At 35.7% G+C, this 24,388-nt stretch overlaps 1 protein-coding gene across 1 annotated transcript; it reads left to right on the top strand.

Moving 5' to 3' along the window:
• Positions 1-588: 588 nt before the first annotated feature.
• On the top strand, positions 589-21,109 carry LOC149425419 (myrosinase 1-like). Its single transcript, XM_089650779.1, has 8 exons — positions 589-737; positions 9,802-9,902; positions 13,150-13,737; positions 15,150-15,244; positions 17,855-18,160; positions 18,459-18,697; positions 19,189-19,387; positions 20,912-21,109. The coding sequence occupies exons 1-8, from the start codon at positions 706-708 to the stop codon at positions 21,107-21,109; spliced, it is 1,758 nt and encodes a 585-aa protein (XP_089506905.1). The 5' UTR covers positions 589-705.
• Positions 21,110-24,388: the final 3,279 nt, after the last annotated feature.

The raw sequence follows: 24,388 nt of genomic DNA on the forward strand, positions 1-24,388 counted from the left end.
ATCACGATGTACTGTAATGTATTAAAAAGAAAACAAACTTAATGTAATGTAATAACATGTAATTGTAAATTTAATATTAAATAAAGAAAAAAAAATTCAATTAGGAACAAATTATAATAAAATCAAAAAACAGGTAAATTGGTCAATTTATAATATACGTGATTTGAATAAAAAACTTGTTATATTTTGTAAAAAAAAAAAAATTATTTATTAGGAAACTGCATTTAACATGATTTTAATAAATCATTGGTTTAGGGCCTGTAGTCTCGTTTTTAACACGATTACGAATAATTTGAAGACATTTTTAATAAATTAGCAATATTTTAAATAAGTAAGTTTTCACCAGGTCATTTTACATTTTGAAACGTGGCGGAAATATACTACAAGATTATTATTTTTAATAAATTATTTGCGAAACGACACAAATACTGCGCGGGTATTTGAACTCGCGACCTCCAATTTTATAGTCGAGAGCGCCCCTTATCCCTTGACCTGGGAAGCCATCAGTGATGCACTATTATACAGGTGTTAGTTAGTATAAAACATAGAATATGCAATTCGACAATAGTCAGTCCTCATGCAGTCGCTCTGCGGCAAAGAGCTGCTCACGCAGTTATTACTTTGCCGTCCTTATATTGGACTGTATAATCCTAATCCATATAAAATAAATACTATATTTAAGGAATATTCAAAACAAAGTGCACCATGAATTTTTTGAGTTTACTTGTGGTTATTGGGTGAGCATTTAAAAAAAATTATTCTTCTTTTAAATTAATTAAAAAAAACTTTGTTCATACCACTTTTAAATTTATTATTATTTAATTCAAAGTTTCTTATATTATTTAATTAATATGACACTACAGAGTGATTTTTATTTTATTGTACAAGTTATAACCATTTACTAGTTGTATATATACAATTTTTAATGTAAAACTAATGTTTACGAGACAGAGTTTTTACGCATAGCATTAAGGATAACATATCATATATTATAAGCAATAATTATTAGCCCGAGACACCTGTATTAATTTAAAAAATCTTCCAACATTCCGCTGACGGGATTTCAACCCTAAGGATTCTGATTACCGGTCAGGTGCTTTACCTATTCAGTGCGGGCTCAATTCCCATTGGCGTCATGAATTTTTGGAAGGTGTTTCAGGTTTAAGTGCTTAAAAATAATAAATTTGTTTATCATAATTCTTTGCTGGTAAAAATAATACTATCTTCATTAAGGCGAAGCTTAATGCGAAATAAATATTTTCGATTAATCTTTACTACGAAATAAAACACTATATATTCAAAATAATATATGATTAGGATTAATTGAGGCTTTTTCTATCGCTTAAAAGTAAAAGTAAAACTAATTAAATTACTTTATACAAAATGTAAGCATAAACTACTTAAAAAAAAGTATTTTTTTATTAGAAATCTATGAAAGCATATAAGAATCATCTTTAAAAAAATACAATTGCATGGCTAAGATTATCTGGGATAATTTCCTTTGATTCACTTTTTTTCTTTCTTATAAAATTTTTCACTAAATATATATATAACATCTTGACTGTTTTTCGACTAAGTTTGCCTAGAAATTTTTATACCCACTACCAAAATTCATGGTGATACAAGGAAAATTTAGAATACGCTCATTTTCGGCTTGGTTTATCTCAAAAGTAACAGCTGCGCGGACTTTTTCTAACAAAACAAAATTTAAAAAAAAAATACCCAACTAAACTGAATATATTTTTATTAATCGAATACAGCATATGTCAAGTAAGGATGTGAGTTTTTCTTTTCGAATACAGCATATATCAAGTAAGGATGTGAGCTTTTCTTTAATTGTAAGAGTTTTCTATTACTAAATATAGACCATTAAGGAATTCGATTTTTAAAAATATATTCAGTCAAGTTTGGTATTTTGGACTCAAATCCAAATTTGAGTTTCGACATTGTTGTAAATTAGGCAATTTTTTGTGAGTTAATAGTAATTATATTAGAAAATACTTTTGCCCAATGTACACGCAACTATAATAAAAAAATATTTACGACATATTCATGTTTCAGCGTGCATGAAGCGGTCGTTACTTATTTAAATGAATTAAAAACAACTTTATTTTTTATTTTTAACTACCTTTAAAGGTTATAACCATAATGTAATATATCACTGAAGAAGAATATAATACTAATAAATCTAAAAGAAACACGAAACAGAACAACACAACATTTCTTAAATGATAAATTAATTCAGGCTATGAAAATGCTATTTTAATCTTTTTTAATATTTATTTATTTATTTGATTATATTTATATAGTAGGAGAAGCAAAACTTTTCAAAAATAATTATCGTTAACTCACAAATGTTGCCTTAAAAATCATTAAAATAGAATTCTTTAATACCGCAACGGCAACTACCGGCAACACATGGTAACAGTGGGTAAAAAAACTAGGACAAAGATTAACTTAGTTAATAAGCTAGCGGGATCTAGCTGGGGATGTGACGCCAACACGCTCAGAACAGCATCCATTGCCCTGGTTTTCTCAACGGCTGAATACTGTGCTCCAGTATGGGCTAGAAGCGCCATGGTAGACGTTCAGCTTAATGCCACAATGCGAACCATCAGCGGGACTTTAAAATCTACTCCTCTCCCTTGGCTCTCCGTACTTGCAAACATAACCCCGCCAAACATCAGGCGAGAAATTGCAACACTGAGGGAATACAAGAAGGCGCTGCAAAAAAACGCAATACCTTTGCACGAAGATGTCGTCGCCCACCCGGTATGCCGCTTGAAGTCCCGAAAGCCCTTCTGGGCGGAAGGAGAGAGGCTCCTCCGATTACCTCTCACCCCAGAAGATAGGTGGAAACTTGAGTGGCAAACTGTCAATGTGGGAAATGCCCATCTCATACAGGACCCCACCGAGAGACAATCTGGGTTCTCATTGCCTCGCAAAACCTCGTCCGCCATCAATAGGTTAAGGTGCTCCCATAGCCGCTGTGCCCACATGATGCACAGATGGGGCATTAAAGAGTCGGCGATGTGTAAATATGGTGCGGTGGAGACTACCGAACATGTAGTCAACGAATGCCCGCTCCATTCATTCCCCGGCGGGATTGATGAGGTCCACATGGCGACGCCTGAGGCCCTAGACTGGCTCGCAGACCTAGATATCCCCTTCTGACCCCCCCACCATACGAAAGAAGAAGAAGAATCTCTATATCTGTTTGTGCGCTTACTTCATCTAAACAACGCGACGGATATTGATAGAGAGTTTATTATTTTATCACATTTAGGGAATTTCTTTCGAGAGGTTTATTTTTTTATTTGAAATACATACGTATAACAGATTTACAGAAGAAAAACATATGGTTCTAAAAACTAATTACAGTCAAATGTTTTTTTTAACGTAACTACCCAATCTAATAGAGAAAAAAAAGTAAGAATTTTTTTATGTAGCATGATAACAAAAGTATAGATATTGAAATAGACTAATATAGCAGTTATTAAATTATATACACAGTAAATGTAAATAAATTTAAGAATATGGATGTAATAAAATAAAAATTATATTATTACATTTTGATTAATAATTAGGAGGTAGGTTGTAAGTACATGGAGTTATTCTATTCATTTGGAATGTATTATAATACATGCATATTATATTTATAGAAAGTAGAGAAAAGTGAAACACAAATTAATAAAAAAAGCTCGCTTTCGTGATAGATAAACTTTTTGATTTAAAAAAAATAATTTTTCTTACTATAAAACTTGTATTTTTATAAATGCAAAAATTTTTTTTTTGTCTGAGTATTGAACCCTCCTCCCCAGGGACTGCAGTAAACTGCACTAACAACTGAGCCAAATCCTGATTTGTTAGGACGGACATTAATTTGGTATATTAAATGTCATCCAATTTTGAAAAAAGCTCTATTTCTTTTGACTACTAAAAACATGTAGAATGACCCCCCGAAGTTAGCGCACTTTACCACCGGACACCCTGTATGTGTCTGAATTTCACAAAATAAAATAAAACGTGTTTTATGCGATGTTCTTTTATGCTTAAATCAAAACATTCGGTTGGTGTTAACCAGGAATTTTAACCTTATTGCCATTTATTTAAGTTGTGTATGATTTATGTTGGTGTTAAACGGGAATTTCAATCTTATCGCCATCTACTTAAGGTCTGTGTGATTTCGGTTGGTGTTAAACGGGAATTTAAACCTTATCGCTATCTTACATATATTACTTCAGGTCTGTTATGCGGGAACTTCTGCCTTGTCGCCATCTACTTAAGGTCTGTGTGATTTCGGTTGGTGTTAAGCGGGAATTTAAACCTTATCTCCATCTACTTAAGGTCTGTGTGATTTCGGTTGGTGTTGAGCGGGAATTTCAACATTATTTTTCGCTTGGCGAGCATTATTATAGATGTTTTTTTTATTTAAGCCAAACGTACGTACGTGATTTAAACAACTAATAAAAAAAACTGTTTATTATTATGTCAGAACAACGCGCATCCAAAGACGTAAAATTATCCGTGGTTTGAACGAAATAGATATTAAAATGCATTATTTTCCATTTGCGGTTACAGAAATAGTTGATTGTCATTGTTATTAAACCGATACAAAAAACCGTGTTTTAAATTTCTTTTTTCTTTTTAACCGAGTGCAGTCATTCTATACAATAATAGTAATAAAAAGTTTTTTTTACGTTAGCTTTACACGGAAGGTCCAGAAGAAAGTAATTTCCATCAGGGCCTATATCATTGTTTGGGATGCTGTGTGGGTTTTTTTTTTACGTGAAGGAAGAGGAGGAAGATCTAGAAGGAAAAATGCGAGAGGGGTGGGTTGGAATCTGTTTGGTGTTTTTTTTTTTCATAAATAATCATAAATATATTATATATATTTTTTTTATGAAATAATCATAAATATATTACATATGTTTTTTTTTCGGAAATAATCAGAAATATATTACATATGTTTTTTTTCTGAAATAATCATAAATATATTACATATGTTTTTTTTGTTCAGTTGAGTGGTTTCGGTTTCAGTCTGTATTTATTGTTAGTAAAATATCTGTTTCTTATTTCCCTATGTTTAGTATCCAGACTTTTATTTGATATTTCCTACCAAAGAGGCAAGTGAAATGATAAATATTTTTTTTAAATATACCTTCATAGGTAATATACACCCATTTAAAAAAATAATAAAAATGTATTCAATAATGTTCCCTTTTATTGGAGCCCAGTGGGTTGATGGATGTTTCACAAGCCAAGTGGATCAAGTTAAATAATATTGTATTGAAGATTACTGCATGAAAGCTGTGCAATATGAGGCAACACAAGACTCTAATAACGGGTGTTTGCTCGAGGCTCACACTTTAATTAATTCCGACGAATTCGTATCGATAATAAACATATACATATGTTGAAGAAGAATATAATACTTATAAATCTAACCGAAACACGATATATAAATACAGGGTTTTCCAAGAAGAGGTGTTATTTTGATATTTAATCGTAAAAGATCAATGTTTTCGTTGCTTGTGTGGCACGTAGCGCCGTCTTGTTGAAAGCAAACGTTGTCCAGATCAATACCATCCAATTCTGGCCATAAAAAATCATTAATCATCTCTCGATAGGGCAATCCATTCACCGTAACTGTTGCTCCAGCCTCATTTTCGAAAAAGTAAGGTCCAATGACTCCGCCCGACGATAAACCACACCAAAAAGTAAAACGTTGAGGAAAAAGAGTCTTTTCAGCAATAACTCTTGGGTTTTCCGAGCCCCAGATGCGACAATTTTGCTTGTTGATGAAGCCACCGAGGTGGAAATGGGCCCCATCACTCAAGATGATTTGCATTTGATTCACTCAAGTGAATTTTAATCATTTTAATGCATTGTTGAAGCGTATATCGTTCCATTTTTTTTTAATGGCGTAGTTTCTTCTTGTCAAATGTCAAAAAATGACAGCTTCAAAATTAACATCTACCGAAATAACGGGCTATTAAAAATAACACCTCTTATTGGAAAGTCCTGTATATTTAAGATATCACTCTAAATATATACAGGGTGTCCGGGGTCAAAGTGCAGTAACTTCGTGAGGTGATTCTACATGATGGTAGGAGCGAAAAAAGATAATTAAATTTTTCCGAAATTCCAACTTTTTTTTCCATACAAAAAGAGATATCTACTAAAAATCCTCTGTGGAGGTACATACTTACCCGATAAATTCGCTGTGTGCTTGTCGAGCGCCAGACTGGTGACGTTGTTTATTATTTGCCAGTGACGCGAAAACCGAGAGTTCGAAGTTATAACAATGCGCTTCAAAATCGTCTGCTTTATGATGTTTTAAGGCGGGTTAAGGCGATGCATACGTCGTGTTATATTTTAAATTGAGCCGCTATCAATAACAACCCTTACGTAGATGGCATGGCCAACAAGTGCCTTTTATATTATATTGTGGATGTTCAGGCATAAATATTTTTTTTTCGTACATTTTATAAATAACTTATTTTGCCACATTATTCAATAAAATCATAAACGAAAATGGGTTCGTAAGAAGGAGATTTTGAACTTTAAAGGAGTTTTCATAGGCCTTTACACTATTTTTTTCTGGGCTTATAAAAAGATTTATCTAAAAAATACTCGATTATTTCAAAGGCCAAGATGTATTCTATTCGCAGTACTTAATTAAAGCATCTGAAACATTTCTAGGCGACCAAATTTTCAAACCAAAAACACTTGATTTTGCATTATTACGTATGAGATCGCCTTAAACCAAATTCGAAGAACAAAGAGAACTGCACAAAATTAATAATACGAATTTACACTTTAACGATAAAATATATTTAAAACTTATTGAAAACTTAACTAAAATCATCGCTTTTTTACTAATTTAACAGATTTTCAAAATGTCCACCTTCAGCTTGCATGCAAGTATGTAAACGTAGAGTGATATTATTTACAACTCGTACGTTGTTGCGTATTTTCATCTGCAGCTTCGTGAATACGTAACCGGAGTTCTTCGACAGTATTTACTTTTTTGGCGTAAACTTTTTCCTTCATCGCACCCCAAAAGAAAAAATCTAACGGCGTAAAGTCTGGAGACCGCGCCGGCCATGGCGAATGACTCCCACGTCCAATCCAACGATCTGGGTATTGTTCGTATAGGTATTGACGAACGGTCAGTCCGAAATGTGGTGGTGATCCATCCTGTTAAAACCACATTTCACGTCTTGTACGTAAATCAACGTCTTCAAAAAGTACGTGCAGATTGTTCATCAAGAAATTGATGTCCAAAGGATATTCCCAATGAAGTCGGGGTTCTCAAGTTGCTTACGAAGAAGCCACTGACAATATGCAATCCTTGATACGGGGTCACGTTTAAGAAAGCCTTGCACGCAACGATATTGTAATAGGTGCAGTCTATACTTCTTGAAAAGATCCCAGTTAGAACTCTTCGGGACACCAGTCATTGTAGAAATCCTACGAAGTGACAGCGTAGGGTCATTCACAATCGTGGCCATGATGAAGTCCTCGTCCGCCAGTGGTAAATTAGCAGCACAGAATGGGGATGTCTTGTCAAATACACTAAATACACGTTGTACTGGACACCTACGCCAGTGACATTGACTGTAAAAGTCCGGTTTCCTCTCGGGGGTACCTTATAAGGAAGGATTTGCAATTGAAACACAACTTCACGAATGTCATCGGACAACTGGCTGATTGGGCCAGTTGCTTGCATATTTATTGCAGCAATTATCCTTATCTATAAACAGGATGCATGAGAGCATTAAGGAACCAAGAATAATAACCGAAATTTAATTACTATGGTTAAATCCCATTTGTAAGTCTCATAAAGGATTCGGCGTCGTAAAATGTGTGATTACAGAAAATATTAATTTCCTTAATTATTTCAATAATTATTTACTTATTCACCCCCAACGTGAAAAAGTATTTTTCACCAAATAGTTTCCTCGGACAGTAAGGTATCTTCAACAAAGGGTTGAACACGATGGTTTTCACAGAAAGTGTGTTGGTGTCTTCCAACTGTAGGTATTCGTTGAAGTTTCCGTCGTTGACAGGTATGTTGTCGTAAATGTGGATTAAAAATCCTTATTTTTTTCACGGCATGAAACGATCATTGAAGTAATCAGCTTTCAGAAGAATGAATGAATGAATCTCTTGTTAAGTAATGGGCGGCCTTCAGGCACTCGTTATCGAGTTATGTAACCCACATGTATGGTAAGTACATGTGAGGTATTTGTTTACAATATTTCTTTAAAGAAAACAAATCACAGCTGTTCTGTTACCAGCGGGGGTAGCGGGTGTTAGTTCTAGAATCAGCCGGTCGATTTCAAATGATCCAAAAGCAATAATAATGTAGTACACACACGCCTGCGCAATTTTTCGTTTGTAGCTGAAAAGTACATCTAAAAGTTGAAATTTCAACAAAAGTTATTTTTCGTTTTTACTTCTACCATCATGTAGAATCACCTCCCGAAGTTACTGCACTTTCACCCCGGATACCCTGTATTTATTTAAAATGATCCCTGCGGGTATAAGTTATTTATATTAAAGATTAATAAAAATAGTATATACCATTAAAAATTTTTATGTAATTGATATTTTTGTAGCTGAAAATATATACATATGCCGATGCTGCGTTTTCCCAAACTGGAATTTATACATATGCTGACACTGCGCTTTCCCAAACTGAAATACATATATATGCTAATGCTACGCTTTCTCAAACTGTAATATTTACATAATATGCTAATGTTGGTACCTAGTATCGTATTACTTACACCTTTCTTTTTGATCTGCTTTATGAATATTATTGTTGCCCACCGACTCAATCCCTACATCTCCTATGCCGACTTAGTGTAACTTTAGTTCAGTTGAAAACTTCGTCCTGTCAACATCTTACCTGTGTTTGATTACGGAGCCCCCTTTTTCGACCGTGTCGAAACTTGAAAAGCCATCGTGAGCTCGCGCAATTTGGCGAAAATTGGTGTGTTGTGTATGAACCAGCACAAAGGATAGAAAAAAGCGGAAGAATAGAAAAAAGGTAAGTCGACGTATCCGAAGTTTCTATTCCTATTGCATTCCGCGGTGGGACGGTGTTTTTCCGTCCCCAACACTGCGCTTCCCCAAACTGGAATAATCCTGAAATTCTTGAAATTTTGAAAAAAAAAATTCTATTTGCTACAAGAACATAAAAAATGTCTTATTTTTCAATCATTAGCACTCTAACTCACCTACGTATTATTCATTTTTATGTTTTCTTTCCTGTCCATACTGTCTGCCCAATATGCACTACATTGAAGGCAACGTTTACACTAATAACTCGGGTAGATTGACAAGATCATAATTACAACGCACATTTCACCAACCTACAATGAAAACTACTTTAGGACAAAGAAATATGCAATATTTATATATAAACTTATTTAATATTCTCCCTCTTGCAATAAAAACCATGAAAAAGTTAACCGACTTCAAAAGTAGTATTAATATATGGATTATGGATACGGGAATGAAGTACATAGATACAATGTTATAACCTTACAAAGATTAACAATATGATTTCTTTTTCTAGAAACGGCTTTACAATTTTCCTCGTGTAATATTTTAATATACTTACTTACACAAATAATATTTTTAGAAAAAAAGCCTTCATATTTTATAATTTACACACAAAACCATGTACAATGTGGCCTTAGAATGGGGTACTCCAGTAAAGTGAAATCTTTTCGAAATTTGTAAAAAATAACAGAAAATAAATATGTGAATGTGTTTTGTCTGCAGGGTGACGTCAGCAACTCGGCGCTTACGGGAATTCCCCAAGAATTTCAAGTTCGGTACAGCCACTGCAGCATATCAGATTGAAGGAGCCTGGAATGTCAGTGGTGAGTTTCTGCACACTCATACGTACCATTCCTGGACAAACTGACCCCCTGATTCCTACCCAACCCTAGTTCCTTTTTCCTTCCCAAAAACCCCCCCACACAGCATCCCCAATGATCAAATAGGCCCCGAGGTGACTTATTTTCCTCAGGGCCTCCTGTATGGAGCTAATTAAAAAATGTAAATAAGTAAATATCATCATAACTTTACTACAAACCATGTATAACCCCGAGCAGCACCGGGTACACTTTAGCTAGTATAATTTTTTTATTAATTTTTCCTTTATTCAGTGTTTTTATTGGTTTTTACAGTTTTTAGGTATGTTAAAACCACCAAGCTATGCACATGCCCGTGTTGTGGTGGTTCATTAAATACAGTATAAAGAAAATAATAAATCAAGTTTGAAATATAGAAGAAATTAAAATAATTATAAAAAGTATACAATTTAAAAGAAAATAAAGAGTAAATAGTTTAAGATAGTATGTGAAATATATTAAAATAATTTGAAAGAATATAAAAAGATTGAAATATAATAGAATATTTAAAAATAGTATAGAATATAAGACATAGTAAAAAGTAAAGAATTTAAAGGAGAAAAAAAAATATTTACAAGAAGTTATTGAAATTATATACCTATAGCATCAAAATGAGTATGTATTACGAGGTAAGCAAATGTAAAAATATGGTAAACAGTTGATAAATATGTGCGAGTTACAGTGACATATATGGATACATTATTCTTCATCATTTTAAGTATAGATTTTTGTTTGAACTCCGGCTAACAATACTAGAGTGAAATTTTTTTTGTCACAATATTGTTCTTAACGGTTCCATGATAACTCAACACAGTGACAATTCAACACACTTTTAAAAAGTGATATAAAGTCATTAGAAACGACGAAAAAATTTTTTTTTAACCCGACCTAACCTAACCTAACCTAACCTACTTAACCCAGTTAATAAAGTTTTTGTTTAATCACTTTCCATGACTTTATATAACTTTTTAAAGATGTGATGATTTATCCGGTCACCGTTCTTAACAAATACTGAAGCGATCCTAAAGTACATGAAACATTTCAGTGGTGTCAAACCATTTTAAATAATTAATGCAAAAAATATTTAATCTTTCTGTTAATATTATGGTAATTTAAAAACGAAAACTTTTTGGGTGGTATGGATTCATTTTTTCCTTAAAGAAATTTCGCCCCTATTCAGATATTCATTTTTGGACACCGGTTTTAAATTGAGTAATTGATCTTGATGTTTTGATGTCTTTATTTAGTGCGATATATGAGTATTGTCTCTCTGAGAAGGTAGTTTTTTTTTTAGGAATTTTGCATTTTATATGCGTTGAGTAGCGTGTGGTGTATATCTTTTTGTGAAGAGTTTATCAAACCATTTTTCCAGATGTGGATTAGAATTGTATCGATGTATTGTTTGCGAATGTCTAGGACTGCGAGTTTCCTAAAAAGTGGCTCAGATGGATGAGAAGAGAAACTAAACGATTTTTTCAGATTCATTACTTGTATTAGTTAGTGAAATGTCTCCAATGTTGATCATATTGCTGGGTGTTGTCGTTTGTTTGAATAAAACTCTCTTTAAGTTTACCCGTTTTTTAAGCTTCCACCAGAAATTGGTATGCTCAACCTTTTGCTTCTAGGAAGTGTTTAAGCATGTCTTGGGTCTTGAATTAAACATAAGAAATTTTTATTTTTTTGTTCGTTTTGCGAATCTAAAATAAAGATGATTACTATTACCAAAGCAAAACAGGCGCATTCTATTTGTTCGTGAAGATAACGTCGAATTCCGCTACATGCAAAGGCTCCTGAAAAAAACAAGGGTTTTTAGGGTTTAGTTTGAAATATTTTAATAATTAATGTGTATTTCCAAACCTTCTAACTCAACAATAATTGAAAAAAGAGAAGCATTTTAATGCATCTTTTACCATCTCCCACGACATAAATAGTTTCTTGTAGTAATTAAGTTGAAACCAAGTGCTATTTTTTTTGCGTATTAAGCGTGCTTATACTTCCAACAACTGGTTATTTTTTTTATATATTATTTTATTTCTTTTTCGATTCATTAACTTGAAATTATTCTAAATTTGTTTTGTCAATTTTGCTTTTGCTCTTGTTATAATGTATATCATATGTTCGTAGTAAATTTAAAAGCCACAAAGCTTAATAAAAAAATGCTTTTCATATTTTCTATTGTATATTTTATTGTTCTTTATATATTTTATTTTTATGAACACGTGTCCGTATCGACATCGCGATAATACATCCCTCTTTTACTAAAATTTTAACAGGAAACCTATCAATTTGTTCGTTACGGGCCTACAGTCTCGTTTTTTACCGGATAACGAATGATTTGAAGAGATTCTTAACAAATTAGCAATATTTTACATTAGTACGTATTCTCCGCGTGTTCATATTTTCCAGCATCATACTATCTGAATAAAACGTTAAGTAATGCTGAATATATTATTTCAATAAGTTTGTTTATATTTAGTACTCCATAGGTTAAATAGTTGGCGATTGGTGCCATTTAGAATTTCCCTTATATGCAAAATCACTGTGCATTTCGATGCGATTAAAAACTGCCACATAAAAAGACGAAGATGCGAAAGTGCCATTCATATTATTTACTGCAATGTTTTGGCTAAGTCTCAGAAATTGATAATTCTTTTGATGTGTGTGAAAGTACGGAATAGAAAAATTAAAATTTAAAACAAAAAATTATAATAATTTACGAAACAAAGGAAAAACGTTATTATTCGTGACAATTGCAAGATGTGTAAAAGTGTAGTGGCAGATTTGCTTTTTTGCCCCGTCATATATGTTGTAAATATATATGCGCACTGAGAAATATATGGCATTGACATCATGCTTCTTTTAAACGTTGGCAGTAAATTTAAAAAATCCGATGTTAGAGTACAATTGTTGTTTAAAGCATGGTTTATTTGAAAGTTTTCAGAATACTGAAGTCTAGGGACGGGTTGTTTCGGAGTATTTGAACAATTCATCAAATTTCAACGTTCATTTTCAAGTTCTGTGAAAGATTTTTTCAAGTTCTGTTTTTATTTCAGTTCTGTCGTGCAACTAGCCTACAATGATATACTAACAGAACTTGAATTGGACTTTCACAGATCCCAGAAATGAACGTTGAAATTTGATGAAATACTTTGAAACAACCCGTCCTAACTCTTTATCATCAATTCTATTCAATAAAATTTCTCGATATTTTCAGACAAGGCGGAGCAGGTTTGGGACCACTATACGCATTATGAAAGTGAAAAGATCAAAGATGGTAGCAACGGAGACGTGGCTTGTGATTCGTATCATCTCTACAAGCGTGATGTTCAGATGTTGGTGGAGCTAGGAGTGGACTACTACAGGTTCTCCATATCCTGGAGCAGACTTCTACCCGACGGTTACGGCACCAACGTGAGCCAAGACGGACTTCGATACTACAACAACCTTATCGATGAACTCATCAAGTACAACATCACCCCGATGGTGACTCTCTTCCATTGGGATACGCCTCAGAAATTAATGAAGATCGGTGGATGGTCTAATCCATATATCATTGACTACTTCGAGGACTATGCAAAAATGGCTTTCCACCACTTTGGAGACAGGGTCAAGTCCTGGTTGACCTTCAACGAACCCTATAACATGTGCTTGCCGGGGTACGGAACCAACATTTACATGGTGCAGCTTGCCCCGGATCTGAACGTCCATGGAATAGGAGAGTACCTGTGCACACACAACGTCTTAAGAGCTCACGCCAACGTTTATCATCTTTATAACAATACCTTCAAGCCAACTCAACATGGTAACTATGGTTTTAAGTGTTTTAATTTTGCATTCGTTCTTTCTACTCCTACAGAATGACAGGTCAGTGCAATTGTTTGCACACGGATAGCGGAAACTATCACGTCTTCAATCATTACTCAGCAGTGTATAAATCAGAAACCAGCAAATAAATGCTCTCCAGCTTGCTACAAACTCCTGTGATTTATCTCCAGAATATCAGCAATATGGATATTTTAAAACATAATCTATGGCACTATTAGAAGCAGCTGGAGTATGAATGATTGCATAAGCTATAAGATTGGGTGATTACCGCTCGGTTGTCGAAGTGTATGGAGATCTATCCATACACTTCGACCATACCATAAATACATACATTCACACGAAATCGCCCGGTTCCGTACCGCACGGTTCAACCTAAATGCAATGTGGCCATATTGTGTGTACCAAAAGAAAGAAAGATCTCCCCTATTTCAAATACATTAATTTAGTGTCTTAGTCCAAATTCACCTGGAGCGCCGCGCCGCCCTATGGTGTCCGCAATTAAAAATATTAAGTACGTGTAAAAAGAGGTCTTTTACGTAGATCCGTACTTAAACTTAAAGAAGCCGTATCTCATACAATCGGTAAATTAAAGATTATTTAGGTTTGGAGTCAAAATTGTATATAGCTATAAAGTAAAAAGGTTCTATATTTTTTGGCGACAATGGCTGCCATTCAAATTTACATGGTAGACACTTGTATTATGTATTACTTATCATATTATTTATTTATTAATTTACGGACAATATTATATTACGAGTTAATTTTGTTTAAATCAAAGGCTTACAAATCTTCGGTGTCGCTGCTAGATAAAAAAAAAGAATTATATTCATTACCCAAGATTTTCATCGGCAGTGACTGAAGTTTCCAAATTTTGCATCGGTACATTATTGCTTTTGTACGCGGTTTTAATTCTTGTGAATTTTGTTTGGAATTTTTATTTATCAGTTTTCTGTACGAAAGCTCAAAACCCAGTTTCGCAGCTATATCAAATAAAACGATAAACGTAACAAAAGTGGTAGAGCGTAAGTGAAAAAGCCATGCACAAAAATATTAAATCCGCGGCCCGGCGTAATGGACGGACCTTCTGTCGAATTTTCCCTAGCAGGCCTAGAAGATTCCGTGGGGTTTATTTTAATTATTTCTGATGAACGTATAACTAAAATCTCAGACGTTTCTAGAGGAATATTTTGGGAAGTTACTAATTCATCGTCTATAACTATAACAATAAAATCTGATGCTTACAGCTAATTTTATAGCTGAAAAATTGTATCGTAGGTATCGGTCAAAAAATATATATTATCATTACCAATTAATTCGGAATTAATGAAAATGTAAGCCTCGAGCAAATTCCCGTTCTTGTGTCTCTTTAATAACGTTTGTATCTTTTAGGAATAATTGGCATGGCAACTCTAGTGCTTTGGGCTGAACCTGAGACAGATAGCGAAGAAGACAAAGCTATTGCTGAAAAGGCCTTAGAATTCCAGGTAAGAATAACAAAAAAATCACTTCAATAATTCAGAAAAGAAATAAGAGGCCAATTCAGTTTTTTAGATTTCACCAGGTTTACGTAGAATTTGCTCTTTTTAGCAAATTTATATTAATAAATGAGATTTTCTAAAATCGACAAATTCTTTCTTGAAACCGAAAGGTTCTTTTTGATTATTATTTTTTGGTAAACTAATGTTTAGGACAAGATTTTTTATGCATAGCACAAAGGGTAACAATTATTTTACAAGCAATAATTATTCGCGTGAAATACTCATCCACATTGAAAAATCTCCTGATAAAAGATACATGACGCCAACGGGACAAAAAAAATGTAACAAGCAGTAATTGTTGAATGAAACACTAGTATATATTGAATTATTTCGCGGAAAAGAGGTAAGCCGCCATAGCTCAGTGGTCAGAGCTGTCGACCGGAAATCGAAAGGACACGGGTTCGCGTCCCGTTGGCGTCATGTATCTTTTATCAGGAGATTCTTCAATGTGGATGAGTGTTTCAGGCGAATAATTATTGCTTGTAAAATAATTGGTTCTTTTTGAATTGGGAAGATGACACAATTTTGATGTAGCGTTGCAGCGGTGCCCCGGCAAGGCAAGGGTTCTGGGTTCGAGTCCTAGATGTGACCGTATCCTTTTCTGATTTTTCTGTTTCAGATTTTCGTTTAGAAATCGCTAATATTGTCTTCAATAATTAAATATTACAATTTGAGATTTACTCAATAAAGTTATTCCAAAAAATAAAAATTTGTTATCTCTTTCAAATATTTTGTCTCTGTTTAGTGATTGTACGTAACATTTTGTCTCTCTCTGTTTGTCTACATCAGAGGTTCCCAAAATAGTCTATATGGACCCCCAGGGGTCGATATCGGCTTGCTAGGGGTCTATGTCAGCGAGAAAAAAATTGGGGGTCCACGAGATTCAAATGGGGGTACATACAAGCGGACCCACATTTACCTTAAGTCTACATTTAGGAGTTCAATTATAGGAGTATTTTGGAGTAAAATTATACGTTCCTTCTCTCGTCAGTATTAATATATTGAAGCAAAACATTGCACATCGGAAGCCTCGAATTTTCCTAGATTCCCAACTTGTTTTTGAAAAACCTCCAGGGTAACAATGACGTTCAACATTTAAATGAACTTCACATAGGCTTCAAAACTAAATTTGAGGACATTTTGACTGTGGAAGTGGAATGTTGAAGAATCGGATATCATATGAAAAGAAGAACTGATCGGAATAAGCACTAACAAAGAACTTAAGGGGCAGTTCTGTAGGGCCAGCCACAGAAAAAAATTCCCGTTGCTTATCCTGCTCCATTTTAATTTGGTGTAATACCTCACAAGGGCGCCCCTGTCTGCACAATGTAAAGACAGAGGAACTATACCGCCACCCGGTTGTTGGACAGGCTAGAGAAGGGAATCTTTTTACGACAAAATAAACGATTATCACATGGGACTTTAACAGTTTTAGGAAAATTAAATATTCGGCAGGCGAAAAAAAAATTAGGCAAGTGGTCTTCGGGGCAAATAAGTTTGGGAACCTCTGGTCTACATATATATACTCCTTAACTGTCTTAGCGTTTATTTGTTATTATATCCTGATGAAGTTTGGTTTATGCGAAACCGGTCACTATTCCAAACATTTAATAAAGTTCGTGGTTTTATAGTAAGTATTAGTTTTATTTAAAAATATAATGCCTAACCACAAGGTAATTGCTTCGTACAAAAATAAAAATATAAATAAATTAATACGTAATACAATGATGTGACTGGTTTAAAACAGAGATGTTTAGCGACGCTAGCGACATCTATTGAATTTACTACAAATTAATTATACTGTCAATTAGCATTATCTTTGGATTTAGTTTTGAACCTTTTCAAATTTATACAATCTCTTCTAATTTTAATTCTGGTTCAAATACTAAATCTACTCCTTCAGTCAATTCTCTTCTGGAGTATTTTTGGTTGATCTTGTAATGACCATCATATCAATGAAGATTGAAAAATATTAAACATCACTGTACCGTCATTCTAGTTCTATCTTGCCGTACGGACAAAACAACCGCATTGAAAAAAAACTTTTAATGTTTTAAATCGATTATCGATTTTTATTAATGTTTACCACGTCCAATATCAATTTGGGAGGCGGGTTTGGGTATTGTCCTGGGAACCATTTATTGAATAACCAACACTCCTGCCAACACTCCCCAAGTGATTCGCTACGTTTGGTGACTTAGCAGGGGTGCTCGGGTTCATTGCAGAACTACTGCGTGGTGGGTCGTATCGGGAGATACTGGTTAAGGGAGACCTTTTGACTTCTACAGCCGGACTCTCTCTTGACCCATCGCATTGCACTGCAGAAGGAGGAATGGAATCATACGTCTGTCCTTCTGGACATATCGACCCCCAGATTCCTACCCATCCCTCGTCTTTTCCTTCCCAGAACCTCCTTTCCTTCCTTTCCCTAAAAAATTCTCCTACACAGCATCCCCGAAGATGGAAATAGATAGGATAGATGGTTTCCCATGTGGAAAATATCTAAAAATGTAAAAATATTTTGATATTGTAATAATTGAAGGAATATATTTTCAGACCGGCTGGTATTTGAATCCGATCCACACCCCCGAAGGTGACTATCCCAGGATTATGCGCGAGGAGATCGACAAACTGAGTAAGCTGCAGGGCTTCAAGCATTCCAGACTGCCTTACTTCACGCCTGAGGAGGTGGAGTCCTTGAAGAACACCGCTGACTTCATAGGGATTAACTACTACACCGCTGTGGTGTACCGCAATGACGGCAAGAGGGCCGACAGGCAGGTGCCTTCCTTCGAGAACGATATAGGACATACTGCCTACCAGCCTGAGAAGTGGGACAAGGGATTTTCTAGTTGGTTAAAGGTATGTTAAATAATTTTCATTCTTCAATAATATCTGTTAAAAATCACTTTGTTGCATTTCACTCTCTCTCTCATTATTTTCTCTCCACATGAGCTTAAAAAAAACCTCCCTTTAACTGGCGCTGAGGCAAAATGATCATGACTCCCGGCAGTTCTGGCTACCTCTAAAAAACGCCTCCATTCTTGCAAGTCTCCCGCTATTTTCCTTCAGTTTTCTATGCCTAAGGCTGCGATGTTTGCCTTCAAACCAAACATTTACTTTAGACAGTCTTAAACTTGTCGATGTTTTCTTACCTTAGCTCCGCCCTGACGGTCTCCGTGACACTCTGAACTGGGTAAAAAATAAGTACGGAGATCAGGAAATCTACATCACGGAGATCGGGTACTCCACAGGCGGGGGTCTCCTGGACGAGGGCCGGGTGGACTTCTTTAACAAGCATCTGGCGGCCACCCTCGATGCCATAGACGATGGAGTCAACGTAACCTGCTTCACAATGTGGAGTCTCATGGACAACTTCGAGTGGATGAACGGATACTTGTATGTATAGATTGATAAATTAAAGCTTCAAAGAATTTAGTTCCACTAAGGTTCAGCATTGGATTCGATCTCTAGCCACTCGCCTCCAGTCCTTAAGTCTTTCCATCCAGCCACAGTCAGCTTAACTCTTGTTTGGCCTACCCCTGAGTCTCTTCTACTCGGGCATCCACTTTGTTAATATTTTGGTGGTTTATTTTCTGCCATCCTATCCAAATGGCCAGCACATTATAGTATTCAGGATCTAGATATTATTATTTAGATAGCTTCATGCTCAGTAAATAGACAAATGGTTCATTCTAATTCTAATTCTAAAGCTTTGGTAGGACAAAGACCAAGCAATCGATAGCACTGATTTTTAATGATTATTGTGCGACTAATATGATTTTAGCTATAACATTATTTCCTAAATTCTCAAACGGTTAGTTCTGCTATAAAAAAATGTAGAGCTCGGAAAATTATTTGTCATTGATATATTAATTCCTTTCCCATAGAGACCATTTCGGACTTTACCAAGTGGACTTCACCAGCCCCCAAAAGACAAGGACACCGAGAATGTCAGCCATGGTGCTGCGAGAACTCTTCAGGACAAGAATATTGGATCCAGACTATCGTCCAGAATTTGAGCTCTCCATAGAATCCATTGAGGTGTTCTCCGTGCCCATCTTGCATATCACCCTCGGCTTATTTACAGTTGTCTCACTCATTCTATTAATTATTTTCTTTTTACGTAAGAAAAAAACAACACGATCTCCCATAGAAGAATGCAAAAACGGATCAACTTTACTGAATAAATAGTTTATTTATATAACTGTATGCTGTTTTTTTACATATAAAAAAGTTAGTTCACATAATATATAATCTACATAAAATATAAGTACTCAGTCAAAGGAAACATGATACGGAGAGAGACACACACACACACAATGTCAAGTATTATGTATGTATAATATTGATAGCCCAATAATTGTTTTATATTTTTTTCTTACTATTAAACATCCATTAAAATATCTACATAAGCACACTGTCATAACAGCATCATAATGCAGATCATAACATGCTAATTATAAGTTTTTTTTTTTTTTTTTTTTTTTTTTTTACAGTATTACCGCACAAGAGTCCCAACTGCTCCCGTCTGGAGCCAGTGAGACTATGGCATCCCCAATTGGGGTATGTTGTGAGGCTGAGGGTATTGGGGAGGGGAGGGAGATGGGGAAGAGGAAGGTGGGGAAGTACCTGGCTATTCAGATCTGGTCACCAAACACGGCTAAAGCCATTTCAAGCAACGTTTCAATTCTGAATGGTGGTCTTACACCAGGGCGATACTGAGAGTATCTTCCACTCTCATAAGTAAGAACTATTGTTGATAGAACGAGTGGATATTGTTTATGTCGAGAGGTGGCAAGAGAACGGGCGTCTATGGCGGGCACTCTGACGGAAACACCGAAGCGGGAGGGCTCTCGATCCGGTGGGTCCGCGATAGTCAATTGGACGCGTTTCTAATTAGGAAAAAAGTTTTAATATCGCGGAGTAGACAAAATGATCTAAACAGAAATACGCGTGGCTGTGGATGTCATTGTTTCTTAAAAACCGGGTATAGGAAGTGTAACGGCCCGTGGAGCCATGTTCCTATTGAATCCGTCGGTCGTGGCAAAATTCCGACGTTAATCCCGCCATCCTCGTTTGGATGGGAATGGCGGTCGCCGGCAAATAATCCATGAGTCCGTTATTTTTGGAGTAATACATTCTCCGGGCTCGTTATTCCGTAATACCGCTAAAATCGTGGTTGCAAACCACGTGCTTTGGTCCGCCTCCTGCCACCTCTAGCCACTCTACAGGACGAGGGGAGCTCATCGGTAACCGGACATGGAATGTCCTGTTTCCTTATGATTGTCCGAATGCCGTCTTCAGCCTTTGGTCAGAAGATCTAGTGGTTCACCTAATGTTACCCCTTGGCCACCACGCTCATCGGTGATGGGATTGAGCTAATAATACTGGGAGGAAAATGGCCCTAACTCCGAAATCGGGACCGGCGACCCCACGATATCGGTTACAATATAAGATATCGATTTGTTCTTCAGGTCTGCTGTTTCTACTACTCTCATTTCATTTGTGTGGTTAAAATTACGGCGATTCATCAACCATTTCTTCATCTAAATCTTATTTTTTTATATAATTGTACGCAAGAAAGCGCCAGAGATATCCCCATTTTTCCAGTTGATTGACGAGCACTTGGCTGCAAAATCAGTTTTACATTACGGCCGGGGCGGGTGTATAAAGAAGACACCAATTTTATCCCCACGGCCACTCTCCCTATATCGCCTTCGTTTACTGGGAGGTGTGCAAGGGCCCCCGCGCACTAAGCAGCCTGGATGCGGCAGCCTGTCAGTGGCAGCCAAAATATTGTGCAGCTAGTTTTAACAATCAGTCAACGGCCAGTATTTTGACGTCGAGCAATAAAGATATAGAAGATATTACAATTCTTTACCTTTTGTCTCGTAAGAAACGCAAAGCGAATATTCGATATTGGATTCATCACCTTCTTCTGGAACGGCAATCAAAAGGCTTATTTAATAATTATTTTAAGGATCTTCGTAACTACGCACATCGTTTTTTTTTACTATATAAAAATAACATTGGAATAATTTGTTGACCTCTTGGAAAATACAAGAAATTCAATTATGGGTACTGATTCTCTTGAGCGTGTATAATTCCAGAGGAAAAATTGGTAATTAATTTGAGGTGAGTACTTTTTATTTTTTTTTTATAAAAAGTTTACCCGAGTTTTGTTAACACTTCACTAGGAGAACCTGTGCTGAGGAGTTTGTATGTATTGGGAAAGTTTCATCATTGTTCGTTGTTCTTGAGGTACTCAAGGAGGATGCTGTGGTTTCTTCCATGGCGGCAGTAATTTATACGTATTAGTCTAATAGTTGTTACATCATAATGGTACATATTATATATGCATAGTTTCGTGAAAAGAAAAGGATACTACATGAAGTGTACTTAAAGATATAGTAAAGACGAAAGAGAATAAAACATAACAGAAGTAGATGATAAATAATGCAAGTATTTAAAATACCAACATTACCAAATTATAATACAACAATAATCTATTTAGTAGAACTAAAAACATAATATATATGCTAATTAAAATGTTTTGTGTTTGGTTTGGGGTGAGTATGTTTTGAAAAATTTTTGTACCTTTAGTTTTTATCCATTCTGTGATCTTTGTGTATTGGTGAGTTATAAGCAGATGGTTTTAGATTGGGTGGCAAGCAGTTATACAGTTTGATAAAATAGTACTTAAAGGATTTTGGCCCGTGGGTGGGGTGTTTTATCGGGATGTTAAGAGTTAGGTTTGTTAACTCTTAAACCCTACCACTCTGGGAATGTAATTATTCCTACCACGGGGTACTGAAGTACCCCGGGCAGAAAAAAATTAATAAAATAAAAGTATTTGATATTTTTTAAAATATTATTTGTATTATGGCAAAGTAATAAGAAAAGACAATAAAATTTATTAATAAAAACTAATAGACATTTTTGTCGTCACATGAAGGACAGATTTTGTATTGATGGTCAGCACAAATATGGCGGCGACAAGTGTTACAGACAGATCGAGATTTTCTGTCCTTTGTGCGCGGACAAAAACAGCAACGACCAGGTTTGAGATTATCAGGGACCGGCCTATGATCTTCACTATGAATATTCAAGACTGCACGTATAGTTTCTCTGATATCCCGGGTAAACTTGGCCATTGAAATTTTGTTCTCATATGAGAATATATTAGTGCCATTGACAAACTCTTAAGAAATTCACGCCGCTTAGTGATTTTCTCTATATCAATTTTTTTTTTTTTTTTTTTTACAGTATTACCGCACAAGAGTCCCAACTGCTCCCGTCTGGAGCCAGTGAGACTATGGCATCCCCAATTGGGGTATGATGTGAGGCTGAGGGTATTGGGGAGGGGAGGGAGATGGGGAAGAGGAAGGTGGGGAAGTACCTGGCTATTCAGATCTGGTCACCAAACACGGCTAAAGCCATTTCAAGCAACGTTTCAATTCTGAATGGTGGTCTTACACCAGGGCGATACTGAGAGTATCTTCCACTCTGGAACGTGCCGCAAATATACTATATATTATTTTAAATTAATTAATTGTGAAATAACACAAATTAATCAAATAAAATTTATTTGCGCACGCCGGGTTCGAACCCGCGACCTTCGGATCTGTAGTCAAAAGCGTATACCACTAGACCACGCCGGCCGTCAAAATGTTAGTTAACAGCTTGAATAAGACCCAAGAGTTGACAACAACGGCATTTAGCAACCGGTAGAAGAGACACATGGGCTACCTTTTGGTCTTCCTGGACGTTGAGTACTTCTTACAAAGTTGGTCGAACACATCCACCCCGCATTTGGTTTTATTATAGAAATGTATTATTTCTGGATGGTACACTTCATTATCCTTGTCAGGGCTGTCATGCATGGTGGACAGCATGATTACAGCTTTCTTCTTAGCTGACTTCAGAGGACAATACGACAAAAGTGTGAGAGATCCGTCGTAGGCAAACATTGAGGTGAATCTTTCTCAATTTTTAGTGTCCAAGTATACACGAGGAATTTCTCGTTTATTCTTCTTTACAGTTTCAACTAATGTTATCCATTTTTCCAGTAACTTCTTGGCCGTGGGTATAGACGTGAACCAATTGTTATATGTCAGGTTTATGTTAAGACCTTGTACGGGAGCAGTCAGTTCCATAAAATTATTATGACATTTTCTGTACAGAACTAATGGAGAATCTAGCACACGAACCAAGCGCCTATCTTCTTCATTTGTACCAGACCCATCATTGTCAGGCACTAAATACTCTTCATTTCCTTCCACTTGATCACCGTCTTCATGAGATGGGACTTCAGAATGGTCTAGAACTAGGTTTAGCTCTTCGTCGGCAGAAACCAACACAGCAGCTGCAATTTTACCCCTCCCAAGATTTCGAGTCTGGGATTCCATATCTGAAAACAATACAACACCTCATTACACTGCATACACTGTCATTACATTCATAACACATTATTAGTCCATGAATGTCTCGTTACTGGGCGCAGGCCCTCTCTATCAATACTGTACTCTAGCCATTATCACAAAGTAAAGTAAATCATAAATAATGTGTAAACTTACCAGAGAGGTGTCGAAAAACAACTTCAGTAATTCAAGTATAACTGGAAGGAAGAACTAACACTATTCCTACCACGGGGTACTGGGGTACCCCGGAACACCTGTGGACGCGACTGCACTTGCCGGGAGGTCACGGCTTACCGACGTACTTACGTGCCATTTATCGAGAGTAGATTAGCTAGAGCGATTTTTGCAACAGTGCAATATTGTCAAAATTGTTGATATTTTAAACACCAGGGGGGTACTCCAGTACCCAAGGTAGGGTTTAAGAGTTAAAGACCTGGTTATTATTTTAGAGTAAGATTGTAAGGGAATATGTAGTAATTTGAGAGGTAAAGAATCGACGCTTTGGCTTAGAGTTGTCTAATTGACCAATCGTTGAAGATATTTTCAGAGTCAGTGTCGTATGGTACTTGAAGAATTAGTTTAATAGTTAACTTTGTGCTTTTTCTAGCGGATCCAGGGATTTATTCGTTGCATTTACCCAAGACAGTAGACCATATGTGATTTAAGG

The sequence above is a fragment of the Hesperophylax consimilis genome, chromosome 3 (assembly GCF_061612785.1).
Source record: "Hesperophylax consimilis isolate HC1 chromosome 3, BYU_Hcon_1.0, whole genome shotgun sequence".
NCBI lineage: Eukaryota > Metazoa > Arthropoda > Insecta > Trichoptera > Limnephilidae > Hesperophylax > Hesperophylax consimilis.